This window comes from Macaca thibetana, chromosome X, assembly GCF_024542745.1.
Source record: "Macaca thibetana thibetana isolate TM-01 chromosome X, ASM2454274v1, whole genome shotgun sequence".
In the NCBI taxonomy this organism is placed as follows: Eukaryota; Metazoa; Chordata; class Mammalia; order Primates; family Cercopithecidae; genus Macaca; species Macaca thibetana.
The window spans coordinates 14439775-14459774 of NC_065598.1; the positions used below are offsets into that span (position 1 = coordinate 14439775).

The 20000-nt window shown below is 36.4% G+C and overlaps 2 protein-coding genes across 6 annotated transcripts in view; one reads left to right on the plus strand and one right to left on the minus strand.

Moving 5' to 3' along the window:
- Nucleotides 1-7021, minus strand: part of FANCB (FA complementation group B) — a 32424-nt gene extending 25403 nt beyond the window's left edge. Inside the window, exons 1-2 of one of the 4 annotated variants that reach the window (XM_050775276.1) lie at nt 6469-6539; nt 2627-2747 (exon numbers count right to left, since the gene is read on the minus strand). The gene's annotated coding sequence lies outside the window, so the exon portion shown is untranslated. Of the gene's footprint in view, nt 1-2626; nt 2943-6468; nt 6540-6937 lie in introns of those variants that run through there. The other 3 variants (XM_050775278.1, XM_050775279.1, XM_050775277.1) reach the window with 3 other exon arrangements.
- A 262-nt stretch (nt 7022-7283) lies between these two features.
- The window catches only part of MOSPD2 (motile sperm domain containing 2), a 51796-nt gene continuing 39079 nt past the window's right edge, over nt 7284-20000 (plus strand). Inside the window, exons 1-2 of one of the 2 annotated variants that reach the window (XM_050775151.1) lie at nt 7284-7481; nt 7633-7702. In XM_050775151.1, the coding sequence (XP_050631108.1) occupies nt 7473-7481; nt 7633-7702 (79 nt within the window). In that variant the 5' untranslated portion in view covers nt 7284-7472. The remainder of the gene's footprint in view (nt 7482-7632; nt 7703-20000) is intronic. The other variant, XM_050775152.1, reaches the window with a different exon arrangement.

Here is a 20000-nt window from a genome sequence, read left to right on the forward strand (position 1 = left end):
ATTAAAACAATTTATTATAATGAACACAAGAATTAAACAATAGTTATCAATCATTCAAGCTTATTATATGGCAGGTACAATACATGCATTATTTAATTCTAATAACTATTCTCTTAAAATAAGTACTCTTATTATTCCACCTTTTAAGCAAGAAAGCCTTATTTTAAAGAAGATAAGAAAATTTTCCAAGGTTACAACACTAATCCACAGTTAATAGTAATCAGCAATGGTGCTAGTTTGGAAAAGGGGCCTTCTGACTCCGGAGTCTACACTTTTTAACTACCACTCTGCCCTGGCATGCATTCCCTTATTCTGAACAAACTCATTATAAGAAAGGCAACTTGAAATAATCAGTAAAATAAAAGACAAAAGAATATCCTCAATATTGAACACACGTATAAAAAAAGTTGTTGATCTCTTTATTCAGTCTTCTATATACTGCATACAAGAAATCCTAGCCAAAACAATTAGGCAAGAGAAAGAAATAAAAGACATCCAAATCCGAAAGAACAATGTAAAACTGTCCTTGTTTGCAGATGCCATAATCTTATACAGAGAAAACCCTAAAGACTCCACCAAAAAACTGTTAGAACTAATAAATTCAGTAAAGTCACAGGATACAAAAATCAGCAGCATTTCTATATGTTAATAAGCGAACTATCTGAAAAAGAAATCAAGAAAACAATTCCATTTACAAAAGCTACAAAAAAAAAGATAACTAGAAATAAAGTTAACCAAAAATGTCAAAACGATATCTACAATGAAAACTATAACATACTGATAAAAAAATTAAGATGACACAAACTAATGGAAAGATCCCATGCTCATGGATTGGTAGAATTAATACTGTTACAATGGCCATACTACCCAAAGCAATCTATAGACTTAGTGCAATGTCTAGCAAAATATCAATGACATTCTTCACAGAAATAGAAAAAACAAGCCTGAAATTCATATGGGACCACAAAAGACCCCTAACAGCCAAAGCAATACTGAGCAAAACGAACGAACCTAAAAGCATCATACTATCTGACTTCACAATATACTACAAAGCTACGTTAACTGAAACATCGTGGTACTGACATAAAAACAGACACATGGACCAATGGAACACAATGGAGAGGCCATAAATAAATTCATGTACCTACAACCAACTAATTTTTGACAAAGGTGCCAAGAACCACACATTGGGGAAAGGACAGTCTGTTCAATAAATGGTGGTGCTGGGAAACTGGATATCCACATGCAGAGACCAGACTCCTATCTCTCACCATATAAAAAATCAACTCAAAATGGATTAGACTTAAATGTAAACCTGAAATTATTACACTACCAGAACAAAACACAGGGGAAACACTTTATGACACTGGGCTGGGCAAGGATTTTTTAAATAAGATCTCAAAAGCACAGTCAACAAAAGCAAAAAGAGACAAATGAGATTACATCAAACTGAAAAGCTTTTGCACAGCCAAAAAAAAAAAAGTAAAGAGACGACCCACAAAATGTAAGAAAACATTTGCAAACTATACATCTGACAGGGGATTTATATCAGAATATATAAAGAACAGCAATATCCCAATTTTTTAAATGGACAAAATAACTTAATAGACATATCTCAAAAGAAGACACACAAATGGTCAAAAGGTATACAAAAAAAATGCTCAATATCACTAATCATCAGGGAGATACAAATCAAAACCACAATGAGATACCATCTAATTCCAGTTAGAATGGCTATTACTAAAAAGACAAAGGATAACAAAGGTTGGCAAGCACGTGGAGAAAAAGGAACACTTACACACTGCTGATAGGAATGTAAATTAGTATAGCCACTATGGAAGACAGTATGGAAGTTCCTCAGAAAACTAAAAATAGAACTACCCTATGATCCAGAATCCCACTACTGGGTATACATCCAAAGGAATGAAATCAATGTCAAAGAGATGTCTGCACACCCATGTTTATTCAGCACTATTTACAACAGCCAAAATATGGAATCTACCCACGTGTCCAACAACGAATCAATGGATTAAAAAATTTGGTGTATATACCAATTTTTGGTGCATAGTATGGAATACTATTAACACAGCCACAAAATTAAATGAAATCCTGTCATGTGTAACAATATGTATGGACTTGGAAGACATCATGTTAAGTGAAATAAGCCAGTCACAAAAAGACAAATACCGCATGATCTCACTAATATCTGGAATCTAAAATTTTTTTAAAAAGAGTTGCTATCATGGAGGCAGAGAGTAGAATACCGGTTATCAGAGACTGGGGAAAGGAGAGAGGATGGGAGGATGGGGAGGGGTTGCTCAAAGGGTAGAAAGTTACAATTAGATAGGAGGAATATGTTCTAGTGTCCCATTGCACAGTAGGGTAAAAATAGTTAACAGTAAGGTGTAATTTATTACTTATTACAAAATAACTAGAGGTTTTTGAATGTTCTTACCAGGAAGAAAGGATACATTCATGAGGGAAGGATACACTAAATACCCTGACTTGACCATTATACAATATATGTATGTATCAAAACATCAAACTGTACTCTCTAGATATACACAATTACAATGTGTCAATAACAACAGGTAAATAAAGAAGAAAAAAGAAGTCATTGGCTTACTGGTTTGTTGTTAGGCAATTAACAGAAAGATCTAGGACAACAGCCATCACAAAGTAGTTTCAGCTTCATCAGTAAAGAAGACAGGGTAGGTAAATCAAAGGTGTGGCTTTTACTTATGACACTATAGTTTAGAGAAAATAAATGTATTAGTTATATTCCATCAAAATATATGAATAATAATGTATTTACCAAAGGTCCCATGTCAGGTTTCCTAGATTTCTAGAAAGGAAAAGCATGAAAATTACACATTCTGAGGTAAAGCTCTAAGAGTTCATCATCTTTTACTACCTAGTCAAAGTTTTTCAGATTTCTTAATATCAAAAGCAAACAAAAATCACCTCTGTATGAATTTTATTATTTTAATGTTAAATATCACAACTAATGTTTAATCAGTACAATGCTCTGGTTCACTTACCAGTAACTTAAGTGTGATAGGAGTAAGGAAAATCTGATTATAAAATGGTCAGAATTTAGGAAAGTTAGGCCCCTTACATTTTGTTCTTTAAATGTCATCATCAAGTTCCCTAAGTTAGAAACATCTAACTTCCAACTCTCTGTTCCAGTTGCCACTACTATAGTTCAGGCTGTGATCTCTCAGGTTGAGGTAAAAGCTTCTTAGTCTTCCTTAATCTAATCTCTCTTCCCTCCAAAACATCAACTCATTTATGCTATTTAATACATCAGTTAATTGTTCTAAAACATACACTTGATCCTGTCACTGTCCACCCCCTAATCCAAAAGCTTGCATGTCCCTTGCCTTTCTCAATAGACCTGTGATTCTTGAATTACTACCTGGAAAAATAGATGCTAAACACTGTGTATAGAACATATGAATGGTGTAAAGAAAAAAAGCTTGTGAACCATTGCTATGAAGCTTAGCATGGCATTCAAAACTCTGTTGTATAATCCTAATTCAACCTGCTTTCAATATGATCTCCAGGCAAAAAGCAAACTTATTCTCATGAACTTAAACTGATCTAAAAACATAAATGACTATTGAGTGAAAAGTTTTTGCAAGACTTATTGAATTTACATATATGTGCATACCCACTATATTTTATACTAATGCAACATGTTTCCAATCTCATTTGTTTTTAATGTTTGCTGTTTATCATATCTAATTAATACTCAATCATTAAAATTTAATTCATTGCTAAAATGAATTTTAACTTTTTTCCCAGCTTTATTGAGGTGTAACTGCTAAGAGAGTAGATATGAAGTATTGCTGCTGCAACGTCTATTTTTAAAGTTTTTGGCATATGTTCATAAAACCTGCAGGCCATGAAATAACTGGCATTTTTTAAAAAATAGAAACATATCTGGAAACAAATCAAACTAATGTTCAGTTTAGAGGTTCTTAGTCCAATTATAAGCAACCCCTCACTATTTTAGACCCTGATTATCAGGGTGCCAGGTTTACTATTCTAGCCTATGGGTTATTTGACTTTTTACTTATTAACATTGTAACAGTGGCTGCAGAAGATACAGAAGAAGTAACTAGGGATGGCGGTGTAGGGCAGGGTGGCAGGGCAGGGCGTGGAGACCAGAAAGCAGATTATTTATAAAATACTACATAATTAATTTGAGCTTTTCCTGTTCTATATTACCATACATCAAAGTTGACTGTATCTATTTTATATATAAAATTAAAACAGATGTGTGTGTATACTAGAAAAATGATAATATATACAAGCATATGCTAACACAACAATAGTAGGCTGGCAATAAAATCACCATCCTTATCTATTCTTTACTGTCCCCCGCCCCCACTTAATAAACATGTTGTTCATTCTCTTTAAATGCTCGTAAATCATTTTGGCCCTATAAATGTGATAATTCTTCAAATAAACTATCAGTGTGGTTCCAGATTATCCTAGAAGAGCAGATGAGATCCAAAAAGTCTAAGAAACCATATCAATTGTGACCAAGCGAAAGTATCCTTGGGAAAAAAGTAGAATTAAGACACCCAACTAAAATGGCACCTAAAAATACTGAACATAATTTTATGAAGATAATAATGATAGATGTTGTTTTTCCAAGACATATGACATTGTTAACCAAAGTAAATTAACATTCCTACAAAATAGGGCCACTGTTAAAAGTTTTTTTCTCCCTACGTAAGTTATTTATTGGGCCCTACACAGAATTGATCTCACCTTTTTCAACATTATCTAATATACCTGAAATGTGAGTAAATGTGGGAGAATGGCGATCAACTAGAGAATTTGGGAAGATTACATTAAAGAAGATTTTTATGTCATATTAAGGACTTCTAAATTTCTCATATAAGTAATGATAAACCACTGAAAGACTTCAAAAACAGAAATCACAGGACTGTACTTTTGAGTTATAAAGATCCTGGTGACAGTGTTAAAAATGTGAGTGAGATCAGACTGGAAGAAGAGCTAACAATTAGAAGAAAATTATGAGTACTTAAATAAAAGGGAGAGATGACCCTGAAGGTAATTTGGCAGTCAACTGAAATGCATATATCCGGTAGTTTCATTTGTAGATAAAAACCCAGAGACATAATCCCACATATGAATGAATACATTGCTCTAGAATGCTCACTGTGCTGATATTTGCAATATAAAAAAAGTACAAACCTCAATGAACACCAATAGGGGAATAAGTATAGATGGACTATCATACGAAAGTTAAAAGGAACGAATTAGATCTATCTATATGTATATGTATATGCATATATATATATATATAAAATCATGGTTAGATTTCAAAAATAAAATGAATTAAAAATTAAGTTGCAGACAAATGTACACTGCAGTATATTTACGTAAATTAAAACAAATAAAACAGCATTATATATGTTCTATTTACCTACAATGGCTACATTCCCTGAGTGCTTTCTCAAGAAATAGTGCCATGTACTATTTTTTTTTTCCTGAAGAAACAGTGCCAGGTACTGTTCTAAGCACTTTGGATTAACTCGTTTCTTCCTCACAACATCCTTATGACACAGGCACTGCTACTATCCCATTTTATAGATGGAGAAACTGAGGCATGGAGTTTCAGGATCTTCTCAAAGGTTTACAGATAAGAAGTGACAGAGCCAGGATTCAAACCCAGGCAGTATGATCCAAAATAGAAAATGTAAAACTGTAAACATTTCATGCCAAATTCTGAATGACTGTTGATTCTGAACAAGTAAGCGTCCAGGATAGGTGAGTAGAGGTAGAAGGAGACTTTAGTTATATCTGAAATATCTTTTAAGGATGTAGTCAAACAACGTTTAGACAATGTGTTCATTTTTTCCCAAAAAGTGTAAATATATTTAAAAGTCTAGGACAAAAGATGCTAACATGCCATTCTGTCATGGATGACTACGGTTGATGGAAATATGGGGGACTATTCTTTCAACTTGTTTGTAGTTTTCAGTGTCTTTCAACTTTACAAAAGGCAATATTGTATGCGCAACTATTTTCTTTCAATCGTTTTTAACTGACGAACAAAATTTGTTCCAGTCCCTTTAATTCGAAATCTTTCTCAACCTTGACACTATTGACATTTTGCCCTGGATAACTGTTGTGAATTTTCATGTACACAGCAGGATGTTTGGCAGCGTCCCTGGTCTCTATCCACTAGAAGCCAGTAAGCATCTCTTTGGCCCCTGGCCCCCAGCAGTGGAGACTAAAAATGCCTCCAGACGTTGCCAAAGGTCCCCTGGGTGGTAAAACCGCCCCCCACATCCCCCCGCCCCCCGGCTGAGAACAACTATCTTAATTAATAAGCCGAAAGACGCTTTTATCATTTAACTTTATATAACAATTAAAGATTTCACAGATATTTTGCTCATTAAGCATCTCATTAAGCATGCTACTCACAGAATAGGCCCTCCAATGCTGGAAGAAGTTCTTATTCCAAACTGTATCTTGCAAAGTACCTGTGAGTCCAGAATTGATTTATTGGTTGAACATTCTGTGTTCAGATGTCACAGATACTTGAGTTGTCAGGTACTTAACCGAATATTTAATACTTGTACAGTAATTTTGTAAAACATATGGAATAACTTATTGTAAATATGTAATTAAGTAAAGATTTAATTTTGCTCATTAAGCATCTCACACTCCAAGTTGGAAGGATACTGAAGGGATGAAAAAAAGCTTCAAGAGAAATAATCCCCGAATGTAGCACTTAAAATCCAATTATAATTCCAAGGAATGGCAGACCCAGGTCTGGGAATGCCCACTTCCTTCCCTCTCTCCCGCAATGCGGGGACAAGGGGAGGAAATGCAGCCCCATCGCCCCCTCTGCAAAGTCCCGGGAAGGGAAGACTTGCCAGCCCCATCCTACCTCAACGCAGCGGCAACATACCGGATGCCCCACGCGGATACTGTATCCATCGGCTCCAAACCTCCCGCCAGCGCGCTGCATCCTGGGAGGCCGGACAGAGGCTGCGTCGTCGAACGCAGAGGAGGCGGAGCCTAGAAGCCAGCCAGGTTGCCAAGGGAGGCTGAGGAGGCGGGGCCCTGGGAGTGTTGTGAAAGCAAATAGCCGGCAAGCTCTCTAGGGCGGAGCTCCGCAGGGGAAGCGCCGGCGATCTCCGGGCTGGCGGGGGCGGGACCGCAGTGCGGGGGATGTCGCGGGGCGAGGCCGGACGAGAAACGAATGGGACCTAGGCTGAGGGCCTGGTCCCGCCTCCAGACCCAGGCGTCCGCATTGGATTGGGCGGTGCGGCAGCACTTCTGTCCGCCTTCCGGTGTCACGCGACCGCCTCCCCTCCCACCCTTCTCTACCTCTGGGCGGGACTGGCGGGTGATGAGATACTCGGTTGGCGACGATAGAACGGGCGACGGCGACAACTGCAATCACTTCCACGACCGTGATCATGGCCGAGGTGAGGAGCCTATTGCACCGCCGCTGGCCCCCCGGACCCGGAAGCCGCCTCTAAGGCCCGGGGACCGAGCGCTGGTGTGCAGGTGGGCTGGGTTGAGGGTAAGCGGGTTGATGGAAGTAGTATCTAAGGTCCGGTCATGTCTCCCATCCAGAATCACGCCCAGAATAGAGCCAAGCTCATCTCTGAGACCCGGCGGAGGTTCGAAGCTGAGTATGTGACAGGTGGGTACTCTGTTCCGGGTGTGCAGTGAGCATCCCCAACTTTGCTGGAGTGTTTGTGAGTGTATTTGTGGGAGGTGTTAGGTACCCTTTCAACCCTCACAAGAATGATGCTGGGCACGTCTCAAAGGTTTTCCTCTCCATGACAAGCCGTGTGCGCTGCTTCAAATGGTCAAGTGGTGTGTCCCATGCTCCCTTTAAAGGATTAATGTAAGTTGGAAATCGGTTAAGTTTTTAGCATGTTCTCATGTTTATGGAACTTGCAGGATACTTGTTAGGCCCACAAGACGGGTGACATTGTCCAGTCCACGGTTCCACTGCTGGCCTTTCACCAGCAACACTAGAGAAAATGTACCTGGAAACTGCCATAATACTATTGATGTGTACTTAATCGGGTATACAAATTCCTTGGATATTTTGCTTGATCTCGCTTTCATACAACCCAGCATGCTACCCACAGAATAGGCCCTCCAATGCTGGAACAAGTTCTTATCCCAAACTGTATCTTGCAAAGTACCAATGAGTCCAGAATTGATTTATTGGTTGAACATTCTGTGTCCAGATGTCACAGATACTTGAGTTGTCAGGTACTTAACTGAATATTTAATACCTGTACAGTAATTTTGTAAAACATATGGAATAACTTATTGTAAATATGGAATTAAATAAGGATTTATATGTTGCCTACCTTAAGATTGATTATAATCCTGACCCTGCCACTAAATAGCTTGTCTATTCAGAGCCCCTGTTTTCATATCTATGAAGTGCAAATAATATAGTAGGATTAAATTTTAAAAAAACATGTATCAAACCGTCTAGCATGTCTTAACATATAGTAGACTCTCTGTGAATATTTTGCCTCAGTTGTCATTTTGGTTACTGTGAAAGGAGTGAAGCTTCTGCATCTTGGCTAGTATTCAGCAGAGGTTCCCTGCAACTTTAAACCATCCTAGATTATACATCAGTTGATGACAGAACAAATCTGGAAATCGGTTTCAAATACTTGTCAGTAAATCTTTTCATACCTCCTTGCCAATTTTCTTCACACCCCAAACTTTGTTCCGGAGAGTTGCAAAAGCACTTGATTCACTTTTCACCCAGAGTTCCTATTTCTAATAATATAGCTGGTTCCAATAGAGATCATTCTTCAATTGCTTTCTACAGAAATGTAACTACTATAGCAGTGAATACATGGTTTATAATATTTTACGAAGTAACTCAGAATTAGACCTAATGAGCTAGTAACACCCCAATAGTCATTTATTTATGCTGAAGGAAGGAAGCAGAATACAGGCAGAAATTAGGCAATAAACAAGATCTTAAAGGTCATCTTGGGGCAACCTTCTCGTTTTTAAAATGAAGAAAGTGAGGTCTAGAGAGATTAAGAGATTTGCTCAAAATCCCTGATGTTATTGGCTAGGCCAGGACTAGTGTAAATATCTTCTGATTTTCACTACAGTAATCTTTTGGCAATACCCTGATGTCGGATTAGATCATGTCACTCTCCAGCTTGAAACCCTTCAGTGCCTTTCCAACTGCGTTTAGAATAAAATCCCAATTCTTTATGGTGGCCTATAATTCAAGGCCATGTGTGATCTGGCTCTTGCCAGCCCTCCACCCCCTATCATCATCTGTTACTACTCTGCTTGCTTAGTGCAGATTTGACCACGGTTCAAAGTAAGATACATGTTATATGTTGCAACCCAGTACAAACATGTGCACACTCACATAACTGAAGCAAAAGTTCATTAAAGAATACTTCTGAAAACATGTGACTCTCTGATGTATTTTTTCTATTTGACTTCCTTTTAAAAAATGCAATTACCCACAAACTTAACATCGCAATTTAAAATGTGACCCCCAGTTTGAAAAACCACAGCTAGCCACACTGCCTTGTTTGTGTTCCTTAAACAGAGTGAGGCTGTTTCCATCTCGGACCTTTCCACTTGTCTTTGCTTGGGAAGATTTTACCCAGGTATTGCGCATGGCTTGGTCCTTTTTTCTCTTCAGTGTTTAAATGTATCTGAGAGGCCTTCACTGATTATTGAATGTCTCCCTGTGTTGTTTATTTTCTCTGCTTTACAGCCCTTATCGTAATCTGTAATTATCTTGTTCATTGGTTTGTATGTTTTTCATTTTCTCCAGTAGAATGTACATGGGTTCTGTAGCAGCCTATAGACATTTAGAGCAGAGGCCTTGTGTGTCTTACTCACCTCTGTATGCCCAGGACAGTTCTCAATATATACTTACTGAATAGATATAGCAATACTTAAATATGTACATAAGAAGATTAGTCCAATTTTAAAGATTTGCATGGAAAAAGAAAATAGAAGCCTTTGAAGACCTTCTTACCTTAAGGTTTCAGTTGTTTCCTGGAATATGGCAACAGATAAAGGTAGAATTGGAAAGTGATAATAAAAGGGGTGTTTTTTTGGTTGTTTTTTTAGTTTGCCTGTGTTTTCCCCTTAGAATTTGCTTTTAGAAATTAACTCAGGTGTTTAGAACATCCACTTTCCTTCTTTTTCTTTCACCGTTTATATTGTCATTAACAGTATTTTGTTCCAGAAGAGGCTTAAGGCAGACTTAAGCAAAGTCGATGAAAGGAAAATATTTATTTTCTGCAAGTGTGTCACTTCAAGCACAAACTGTATTCCAGAAATGCTTTTGGAGGTAGGTTCTTAGGAATGCCAAGCACAGTTTTGTGTCCATAGAAACTAAGTTATCATTATGTATAGATTTTTAGCTGGCAAAAAGAATAAAATATTAGCCCATAATTATGGTACTTGTTTCCTTATTGTTTCTGAGAAATTCCATGCTGAGTCTCAAATGAGAAACGTTTCCCATTCTTTCTTCCTCTTTCTCATGCCCAAGAGAAGAGACTAATCTCTTGTGACAACAATTTATTAAGTTCCTTAAGTACTCATTATATGCCTAATTCTGGGAAGCAGTGTATCAGTATTAGAGAAAGAGCAGAGGAAGGATAGAGCCCCTTCTCAAACTACTACAACCTAGTAGAGGCATTAAAACAAAGATAGCTATTAGAATTAAGGTAAATTGTATTAAGAGTAATGGTGCTAAAATATTTTCTGTAGAAATCAAAGAGAGAAATAACATCTGGATGGGGTGACTAGTTTAGCACAGAGTTAGAAAAACATTCATTAAAAAGGTGGTGTTTCTCATGAACTTCGGAAGATGGTAGAACGCAGCCAGGTAGAGAAGGTGATCCAGGCAGATTGAATAGTCTGAACTGAGGCACTGAGGTCAAAAGATATGGGGCATGTTCGGAAGCAGTAGGAAGTCTACTTTGATAACCTTAAGGAGGGTAAGCACACATGGCCAAATACAGTGGAAATATAGTGTAGAGAGCCTTGGGCACCAAAGTGATGTGTTTGTACTTTAGTTAATATGGAGAGCCATTGAGAGGTTTATGGGTTTTGTAATTAGGTTTGTTGTCTAGCTTTACAAGTATATGAATTCATTTAGATTAATTTGGGTCATACCAAAAATATCTGGAGAAACCCCCATAAACTCACCATTCAGAGATAGGTGTGATAACAGTGGATACATTGTTTACGGTCTTTTATCTTTTTTTTTTTTTTTTTTGAGACGGAATTTCACTCGTTGCCCAGGCTGGAGTGCAATGGCGCAATGTCGGCTCACCACAGCCTCTGCCTCCCGGGTTCAAGCGATTCTCCTGCCTCAGCCTCCTGAGTAGCTGGGATTACAGGCATGCGCCACCATGCCCAGCTAATTTTGTATTTTTAGTAGAGACGGGTTTCTCCATGTTGGTCAGGCTGGTCTCGAACTCCCGACCTCAGGTGATTCGCCTGCCTCGGCCTCCCAAAGTGTTGGGATTACAGGCGTGAGCCATTGCACCCAGCCTACAGTCTTTTTTCTATACATTTAAGAAAACAAAGTTAGAAGACTATTCTGGGCTAGGCGCAGTGGCCCACGCCTGTAATTCCAGCACTTTGGGAGTCTGAGGCAGGTGGATTATGAGGTCAGGAGATCGACACCATCCTGGCTAACACAGTGAAACCCCGTCTCTACTAAAAATACAAAAAAAAAAAAAAAAAAAAAAAAAATTAGCCAGGCATGGTGGCGGGCACCTGTAGTCCCAGCTACTCGGGAGGCTGAGGCAGGAGAATGGCATGAACCCAGGAGGTGGAGCTTGCAGTGAGCGGAGATTGCACCGCTGCACTCTAGCCTGGGCAACAGAGCAAAACTCCATCTCAAAAAAAAAAAACAAAAAACTATTCTGTATATAATTTTGTGTGTTATAAAATACATTTTTATTGACATGATTTTATTTCTCCGTATTTATGAAGTAAGCAACATTGTATAGCCATTCAATATTTGGTTCTATAAATAAAAGATAGTTTTCTTATCTTTTGTCTTAGATAGTCCCTTTGTGGACATTTAGATTCTTTCCAGTTTCATTTAATACAGTTTTTTTTTTTTTGTGCAGTAGTTCAGATTATTTCCTTAAGATTCATGTTCAGAAACTGAATTATTGGTTTTGAGAGTGTTTATATTTTTCAGGCCTTTGATTATATGTGCTAAACTTCCTACATGGAAGTTGCACCAATATTCATTCCTGCCAGCTTGTAGGAAAGTGTTAGTCTTACCACACCCTTACTCATATTTAGTGTTGTTATTTCTTAACTGATGGTTGTTTTAGTTTGCTTTTGATTGCTAATAAGAGTAAATTATTTTCATGCATTCACATCCATTTGTAGTTTAAACATTTTTTTATTAGTATGACTTTTAATATTGGTCTGGGCTTTTCTTGTTTGTGTCACTTTTACTTTTTTTCAGTTTTTGAACATATTCAAAATTACCCATTCCTTTGTGGTTTCTTCTATGGCTATTAAGTTAATAGGTTGGTGCAAAAGTAATTGCGGTTTTTGCCATTAAAAGTGACTTTCTAGTCTTTTCATTTTTGTTTTGTTTTGGTTTACTATTTTTTAATTTTGAGTTTTGGAATTCTGTTTATGTACAAAACGTATAAAACATGGATAAAATAAATACCCATGTGCTCACTACTCAGCCAAAGAACTAGAGCCTCCCAGTACTTTAGAAGCCTCCTGTGTATCCCCGTGCCTGCTATTCAGGGAACAGTTACTTTTTCTGCATTTGATGTTACTCATTCTCTTACTTCTCATTAGTTTCACAGCCTATGACATATTCATCACCGATACTTCATTAGGTTTTGCCTCTTTTTGAACTTTATATTAAAGCTGAATATATTTTTTCATGATTTACTTCTGTTGCTCAAAATTCAGTTATATTGTCAGATATGACTAATTTATTACTTTTTATGGCTGTGTAGTAGTTCATAGGATGAATATACCAATTAATGGGTTTGGGGTTGTTTCTAGGTTTTTGTATCATGTACAGTATAGCTATGAACATCCTTATACATGTCTGGTGCACACATGCAAGAATTTCTCTTGGGCAGTGGTTCTCAAAGTTGGTTCAAGAACTGGGGTTCCTTGAGGCCGTTGCAAGGAGTTTGAGAGGTCAAAATTATTTTCATAATACTAAACTACCATTTTCCTTTTTCACCTTCATCCTCTCACAAGCATATGGTAGCATTTTCCAGAGGCTGGGTGGCATGTGATGATGCCGTTGTTCTGATGGCTGATAGACTGTGTACTTTATGTTCTCATGTCTAATTCTTTTTCTCAATTTTCATACCTAATACAGTAACTACCAATAAATATAACCCATATCAACAAAGAAGCTTTTGGAGGGTCTGCAATTATTTGTAAGAGTGTAAAAGGTGTCCTGAGACCAAAACGTTTGAGAACTGCTGCTCTAGGGTTTGTTCCCAACAGTAAAATGGGTAGGTGGTAGAATAAGCGCATTGTTTCTTGTTCAACTTTAGTAGGTAATGCTGAACTGTTTCCCAAAGTGATTGTACCAGTTTTCATTTTAACCAGCAGTATTTGGGCATCCTTACTTTTCTACACCCTAACAATAGGCACTGCAAGTTAAAAAAACTAATAATTGCCCATCTGATGGGTGTGTTGGGAGATCTCATTGTGGTTTTAATGTCTTTGAATACCAGTGAGATTGAGCGGTTTTTTTTTTTTTTCATACCTTTATGATAGGACCTTTGGTTTCTGCTTCTGTGAAAATTACTCCTTCCAACTCTTCTTGGTCCTTATTTCTTCCATGTAAACTTTAGAATCAGCTTATCATATTTCTGCAAAACAAAACAAAAACCACTTTTGCTGGGATTTCAGTGGTATTATGTTAAATCAGAATGTAATTTCATGGAAGTTGACATTATCATGGTTGAGTCTTTTTATCCAAGAACCTGGTATATATTTGTATCTGCTAAAGTCTTCCTTACTGAAAGATTTATAATTTTCCTTATAGTGGTTAACACAATCTTTTGTTATATTTCTTCCCAAATACTGTATGTGTTTTATTTTTGTTGTTGTTATTTAAGTGGTATGTCTTAATATATATTTTCTAAATGATGGTTGCTGGTTTATGAGAAATATAGATGATTTTTTTCCATTAATATTGAATTTACTCTTATAAATTCTGATAATTTACCTGGGATTTTTTATGTACATAATAACCACCTTGAAATATTGATCGTTTTCTTTCTAACTTTCCAATTCTTAAATCTTTCAATGCTTTTCCTTTATTACATTGGCTGGAACTTTTAGAACACTGTTGAATAGAATCAGTGGTAATAGCCTACTTACCTTATTCCTGATGATAGAAAGATAGCTCTGAACATGTCACCATTAAGTATGATCTTTGTATATACCCTTTATCAAAGTGAAGACATTTTCTTCCACTTTTGGTTTGCTAGTTTGGGTTTTTTGTTTGTTTTGTTTAGTTCCGATCATGATTGATTATTGTGTTTTACTAAATGCAGTTTCTTCATCTGTTGCACACATTTATTGTATTTGATGACATTTTCATTTGGTATTTCTCCTTTACTGTGTTAATATGGTAGATTACATTGATAAGGTTTTAAAAATAAATTGCTAAATTCAGTTTACTAATAGTTTAAGAATTTTACATTTGTATTGTTGAATTGGCCTATAATTTTCCTTTCTAGTGTTTTTCTTGTGCAATATTAACATCAAGATTATCTAAGCTTCAGAGTGAGTGTTCCCTCTTTTCTATTCCATGTAAGATATGTTCATTGTTTAGCACAACCTGATTCCCGAAATTCACTACTCCCCCAATTTATTATTGTTGTTTTATGTGTCAGTGTTTGTTTACTTACCATGTATTTACTACTATTTTCTTCCTGAGTTTCAGATCTTGTATCCTGGGTCATTGTTGTTTCAACTAAAGTATAACCTTCAGATTTCTCCTGGTGGGATCTGTTGGTAGTAAACTTTCTTGGTCTTGAAAATACCTTTATTTTGTCCTTGTGTGTGTGGTTTTTTTTAAATTAAGCAGTTAGCTTTGAGGAATGCCTTCATTTTGTTAGGCTGAAGGAGACGACATGGTTAGAGAAGTAGGAGAACCAGGAAACTTTATTATTGTGGATAACAAAAAAGAGAATTTCAAGGACAGGAAGATAAGCAGTAACTGGAAAAAACTCCTGTAGGGTAAAGGGAACATATAACAGGGATTGTCCTTATTGATTACTCTTTCTTGAAAGGAAAATGACATTTAAAATGTAACTATAATACTGGAGAGTTTGCCTATGTGTCTAGACTATGAACCACTCAAGGGACTAGCTCAGGCTCCACTCATCTTTGCATCTGCAATACCTGGCTCTTTTAGGCTAGCATCTGGCAGGTGATCACAGATCAGTGCTCATAACTAATGAGTTATTATTATTTCCAAGTGAGGAAGCCTTTAAAAGATAGATAAATAAACAGACACACTTGGATTTGCTTAAATTCTGCTCCATCATTAACATTCTCAAGATCAACCTTTTTAAAGTTGTCATCATCAGAATAAGAGGAAAAGATTTTAAGAGGTTATGAGATGAATGGATAAAGACAATGTGGTATATATGCAGCCATAAAAAAGGATGAGTTCATGTCCTTTTTAGGGACATGGATGAAGCTGGAAACCATCATTCTGAGCAAACTGTCGCAAGGACAGAAAACCAAACACCGCATGTTCTCACTCATAGGTGGGAATTGAACAATGAGAACACTTGGACACAGGGTGGGGAACATCACACACCGGGGCCTGGCATGGGGTGGGGGGAGCGGGAGGGATAGCATTAGGAGATATACCTAATGTAAATGAGGAGTTGATGGGTGCAGCACACCAACATAGCACATGGATACATATGTAACAAACCTGCACGTTGTGCACATGTACCCTAGAACTGAAAGTATGAAAAAAAAAAAAGGAAGAAAAAGAAAATGTAATATATATATATATATATATATATATACACACACACAGTGGAATACTATTCAGTCTTTTAAAAAGAAGGAAAGCTTATCATTTGTTAACAGTTTGGGTGAACTTGGAGGACATGTTAAGTGAAATAAGCCAATCCCAGAGAGACAAATACCACATGATCTCACATAAATGCAAATCTTTTAGATTTTTAACGTTGAACTCATGCAAGTAGTGAATAGAATGGCTGTTAACCAGGGGCTGGAGGGTGAGGGTTGAGGCAGGAGATTCAAGAGATATAAGTCAAAGGAAACAAAATTTCAGTCAGACAGAAGGAATAAGTTCCAGAGATACATTGTACAACATGGAGACTATAGTTAATACAATGTATTGTATACTTGAAAATTGCTAAGAGTGTAGATTTTAAGTGTTCTCAGTACAAAGCTAAGTATGTGAAGTAATGCATGTCAGTTAGCTTGATTTAGCTGTTCCACAATATATAAATATCATGTTGTATACCATAAATATAATTTTTGTCAATTAAAAAATTAATTTTTAAAAGAGAGTTATCAATTTATGTCCTTATTACATATCTAAAAATATCAAGACTGCTTTAGAGAATATCAGATTGTAACTTCACATTGGAGACTTGAGTGATAAATTTGTGTTGGGATAGAGAATTGGTAAACCTATTTATTTTTTAATGTTTCTTTTCAGTAATGACTTTTTGCAGTGCCTAGTGAATACTCTTTTTTTACTCATCTCTTTAAGTTGTTTATACCTGTTCTTCATATATCCTCATTCTGAATGGTTAGGGAAATGTGCGAGACTAAAGAGTCTGTTACTAGGGGCCGGGCACAGTGGTTCACTCCTGGAATCCCAGCACTTTGGGAGGCCAAGGCGGGTGGATCACCAGGTCAGGAGTTCAAGACCAGCCTGGCCAAGATGGTGAAACCCTGTCTCTACTAAAAATACAAAAATTAGCCGGGCGTGGTGGCGGGTGCCTGTAATCCCAGCTACCCAGAAGGCTGAGGCAGAGAATTGCTTGAACCCGGGAGGTGGAGGTTGCAGTGAGCCGAGATTGTGCCACTGCACTCCAGCCTGGGCAACAGAGTGAGACCCCATCTCAAAAAAAAAAAAAAAAATAGAATCTGTAACTAGAATACTGTCATTTCTAAGATATCAGTTTGTTTTTAGTCATTGTCATTTGGAAAGCTTGCATGAGAGGAGTGGTCTGTTAACCAAATCTACTGTGTGCTCTTGATAGTAGTACTCTATTATATGAATGTTTTTCATTACTGAAAATTTACCCTCTAACAAGAATTTTGGTTTGATAAGATCTCTAGGAGATTGAGTAGTGCTCACAGAAATTCCTAAAGGATTTTTTCTTCCTGCAGCCATTTTGCAAGGAATAGGAGGACAAAAGTTTGCTACATTTCAATCAAAACTAGTTTAAGCTGAATTTGTAGTGACTATAAAGATTTGACACATATGTGTAGAATTTTCTTTGATATTAGAGTACTTACTAGTTGGGCCACGGTTTGCAGAAGCTTTTCTTTACCCATTATGCTGCTATATATTCACAATTGACATAGGACATTCATAGACAATTTTAAAGTTTTTCCACAAGTACTTACTCTATACCCAGATCATTGAAGGAAAAAAACAGATAAAAATGTGTAAGGAAAAATAAAAGGCATGAGAAACCCTATATACATTTAATCAAACTTCCAGAAGGAAAAAAAGAGTGCTATTAGAAGAAATAATAATTGACAGTAACCCAGAATTTATAAAAGATATCAAATCCTCAGATTAAAGAACCATAAGAAAATCTGAGCATCATAGAGAAAAAGAAATTAATCTCAAGGCATATTTTAGTGAAACCAAAAAACACCAAGGACAGAGAAAATCTAACAACCCAAAGAGAAATGACACATTATCCACAAAGAAACAAAAATCAGACTGATACTTGATTTCTCATCAGTAACAGTATTGCCAGGAAACAGTGAAATAATTTTCTGAAAGCGCTAAGGGAAATAACTGCTCACTTAGAACATTTTTTCAAAAGTGAAGGTAAAACTTTTTAGGCATTCTAAGATTGACCATTGCTGGGGGTGGGGGAACAACTACTCGTCGTCTACTTCACTAGTAAGTAAATAGTACACCAAAAGAAGCAGAGGGATGCAAGAAGTAATGAAAAGCAAAGAAATGGGTAGGCAAATTAGTAAATAAAAAATCTAACTGTGGATAGTAAGAAAAAATAAATAATATTAAGAGTAGAAGAAATGGAGGTAAAGTATTACAAGGAACTTTCAGAATGACAGTAGAGGTATTAACTTCAGATTTTGTTGTTTTCAATGTGAATACTTAAAATAAGGGTAACCCTTGAAAGACAGAAATAAAATGTTTGACTTCCACACCAGTGGAGGAGTGAAAAGGGGAATAGAGAAAAAGTCCTCTCCAGCAAGAAGCAGAAAAGGAGAAAAAAAGCAGCATGGTTACTAGAAAACACAGAGGAAGGATTTTTAAAGATCTTAATTGCATGCAGTCTAAGAGAGACTAACCTAAAATAAATTAATGTAGAAAGGTTGAAAATAGATGGAAAAAGATACAAAACAAATATTAACCGAAAGTAATCTTGTTTCGGCAGTACTTTCATTAGGTAAAATGTTAGTTAGGGTGAAAGACGTTAATACATATAAAAAGGGATACTATTCATGATAAAAGGAACCATAAAAGTGTATAACACCTAGGAACTAACAACATAAAAAACTACCTAACCATATAACCTTAAAATACTCAAAGCAAAAGCACCCAGAATCATAAGGGAACTCAAGAAATCTACAAACTTGTTGAATGATTTTAACAACCCTCTTTCAGAAACAGAACTAGCAGGCAAGAAATATTTAAGATTTAGAAGATTTTAACACTACAATGAGTAAATTTGATTATAGATATATATGTGTATGTATATAAGCATATAGACTCTCCTGCCCAACTATTGGAGAATATATACTTTTTGAATATATATTTGTACTTTCAGAGTCTTTGCAAAAATTCACCACATACTAAGTCATAAAGGGGGTCTCAGAAAATTCCAAAGAAGCTACATCATACAGAACATGCTCATACATTATTAAGCAACTACATCAGAAGTCACAATAACAGGTACTTAAACACATGTCATATAATAGAAAACTAGAATAACACACCTCTAAATAATCCATGGATTACGAACTTCTCAGCAATGTGTGTAATTCTTCTGCTAAATAGCCCATGGGTTAAAGAGGACATCACAATGGAAATTCCAGAGTATTTAAAGTTAAGTGTATCTTCTAAAAACCTACAGCAAATGTCATGTGTAATTGGGGAACTTTAGAATGATTCCCATAAAGTCAGGAAAAAGACAATGATTTCTGCTATTATTTCAATAATTCTACATTATATAGGATAACTTAGTTATGAACGTGGCAGGAAAATATGAGGTATAAAGTTTGCCAATCTTATCATAGGCTTATGATAACAACACAAAAACTTCTAAACTGCCTAATCTAGCAAAGAAATGTAAGGCTTTTATGGGAAGATCAAGGGTAACTTTAGCTTTATCTATGACATTCTAGTCCTTTTATTAAAAAAAAAAACTGAAGCCAGTAACTTAATATTTGTTAATTTTGGGCTACAGCTACATAAGTATTTGTCAACATCATTTACTATTCTATAATTTTTTAACTTTTCAAAAGGGAAGGAAAAAAACAGTTTGTTAGTGAAGTTCTGGGTCCTCATTGAACTCAAGATCTACTAGGGGATAGACTTGTACATGGCTAATCATTCAGTAACAAAGATTTAGCATGTACTTACTGTGTGTTGGGCAGAGTTGGAGGGAACAGGGTGTGACTTTTCAAAGTCCCTGACCTCGTGGAGCTTAGTAGAGCAGACAGCATCAGTCCCACTCCTCTCA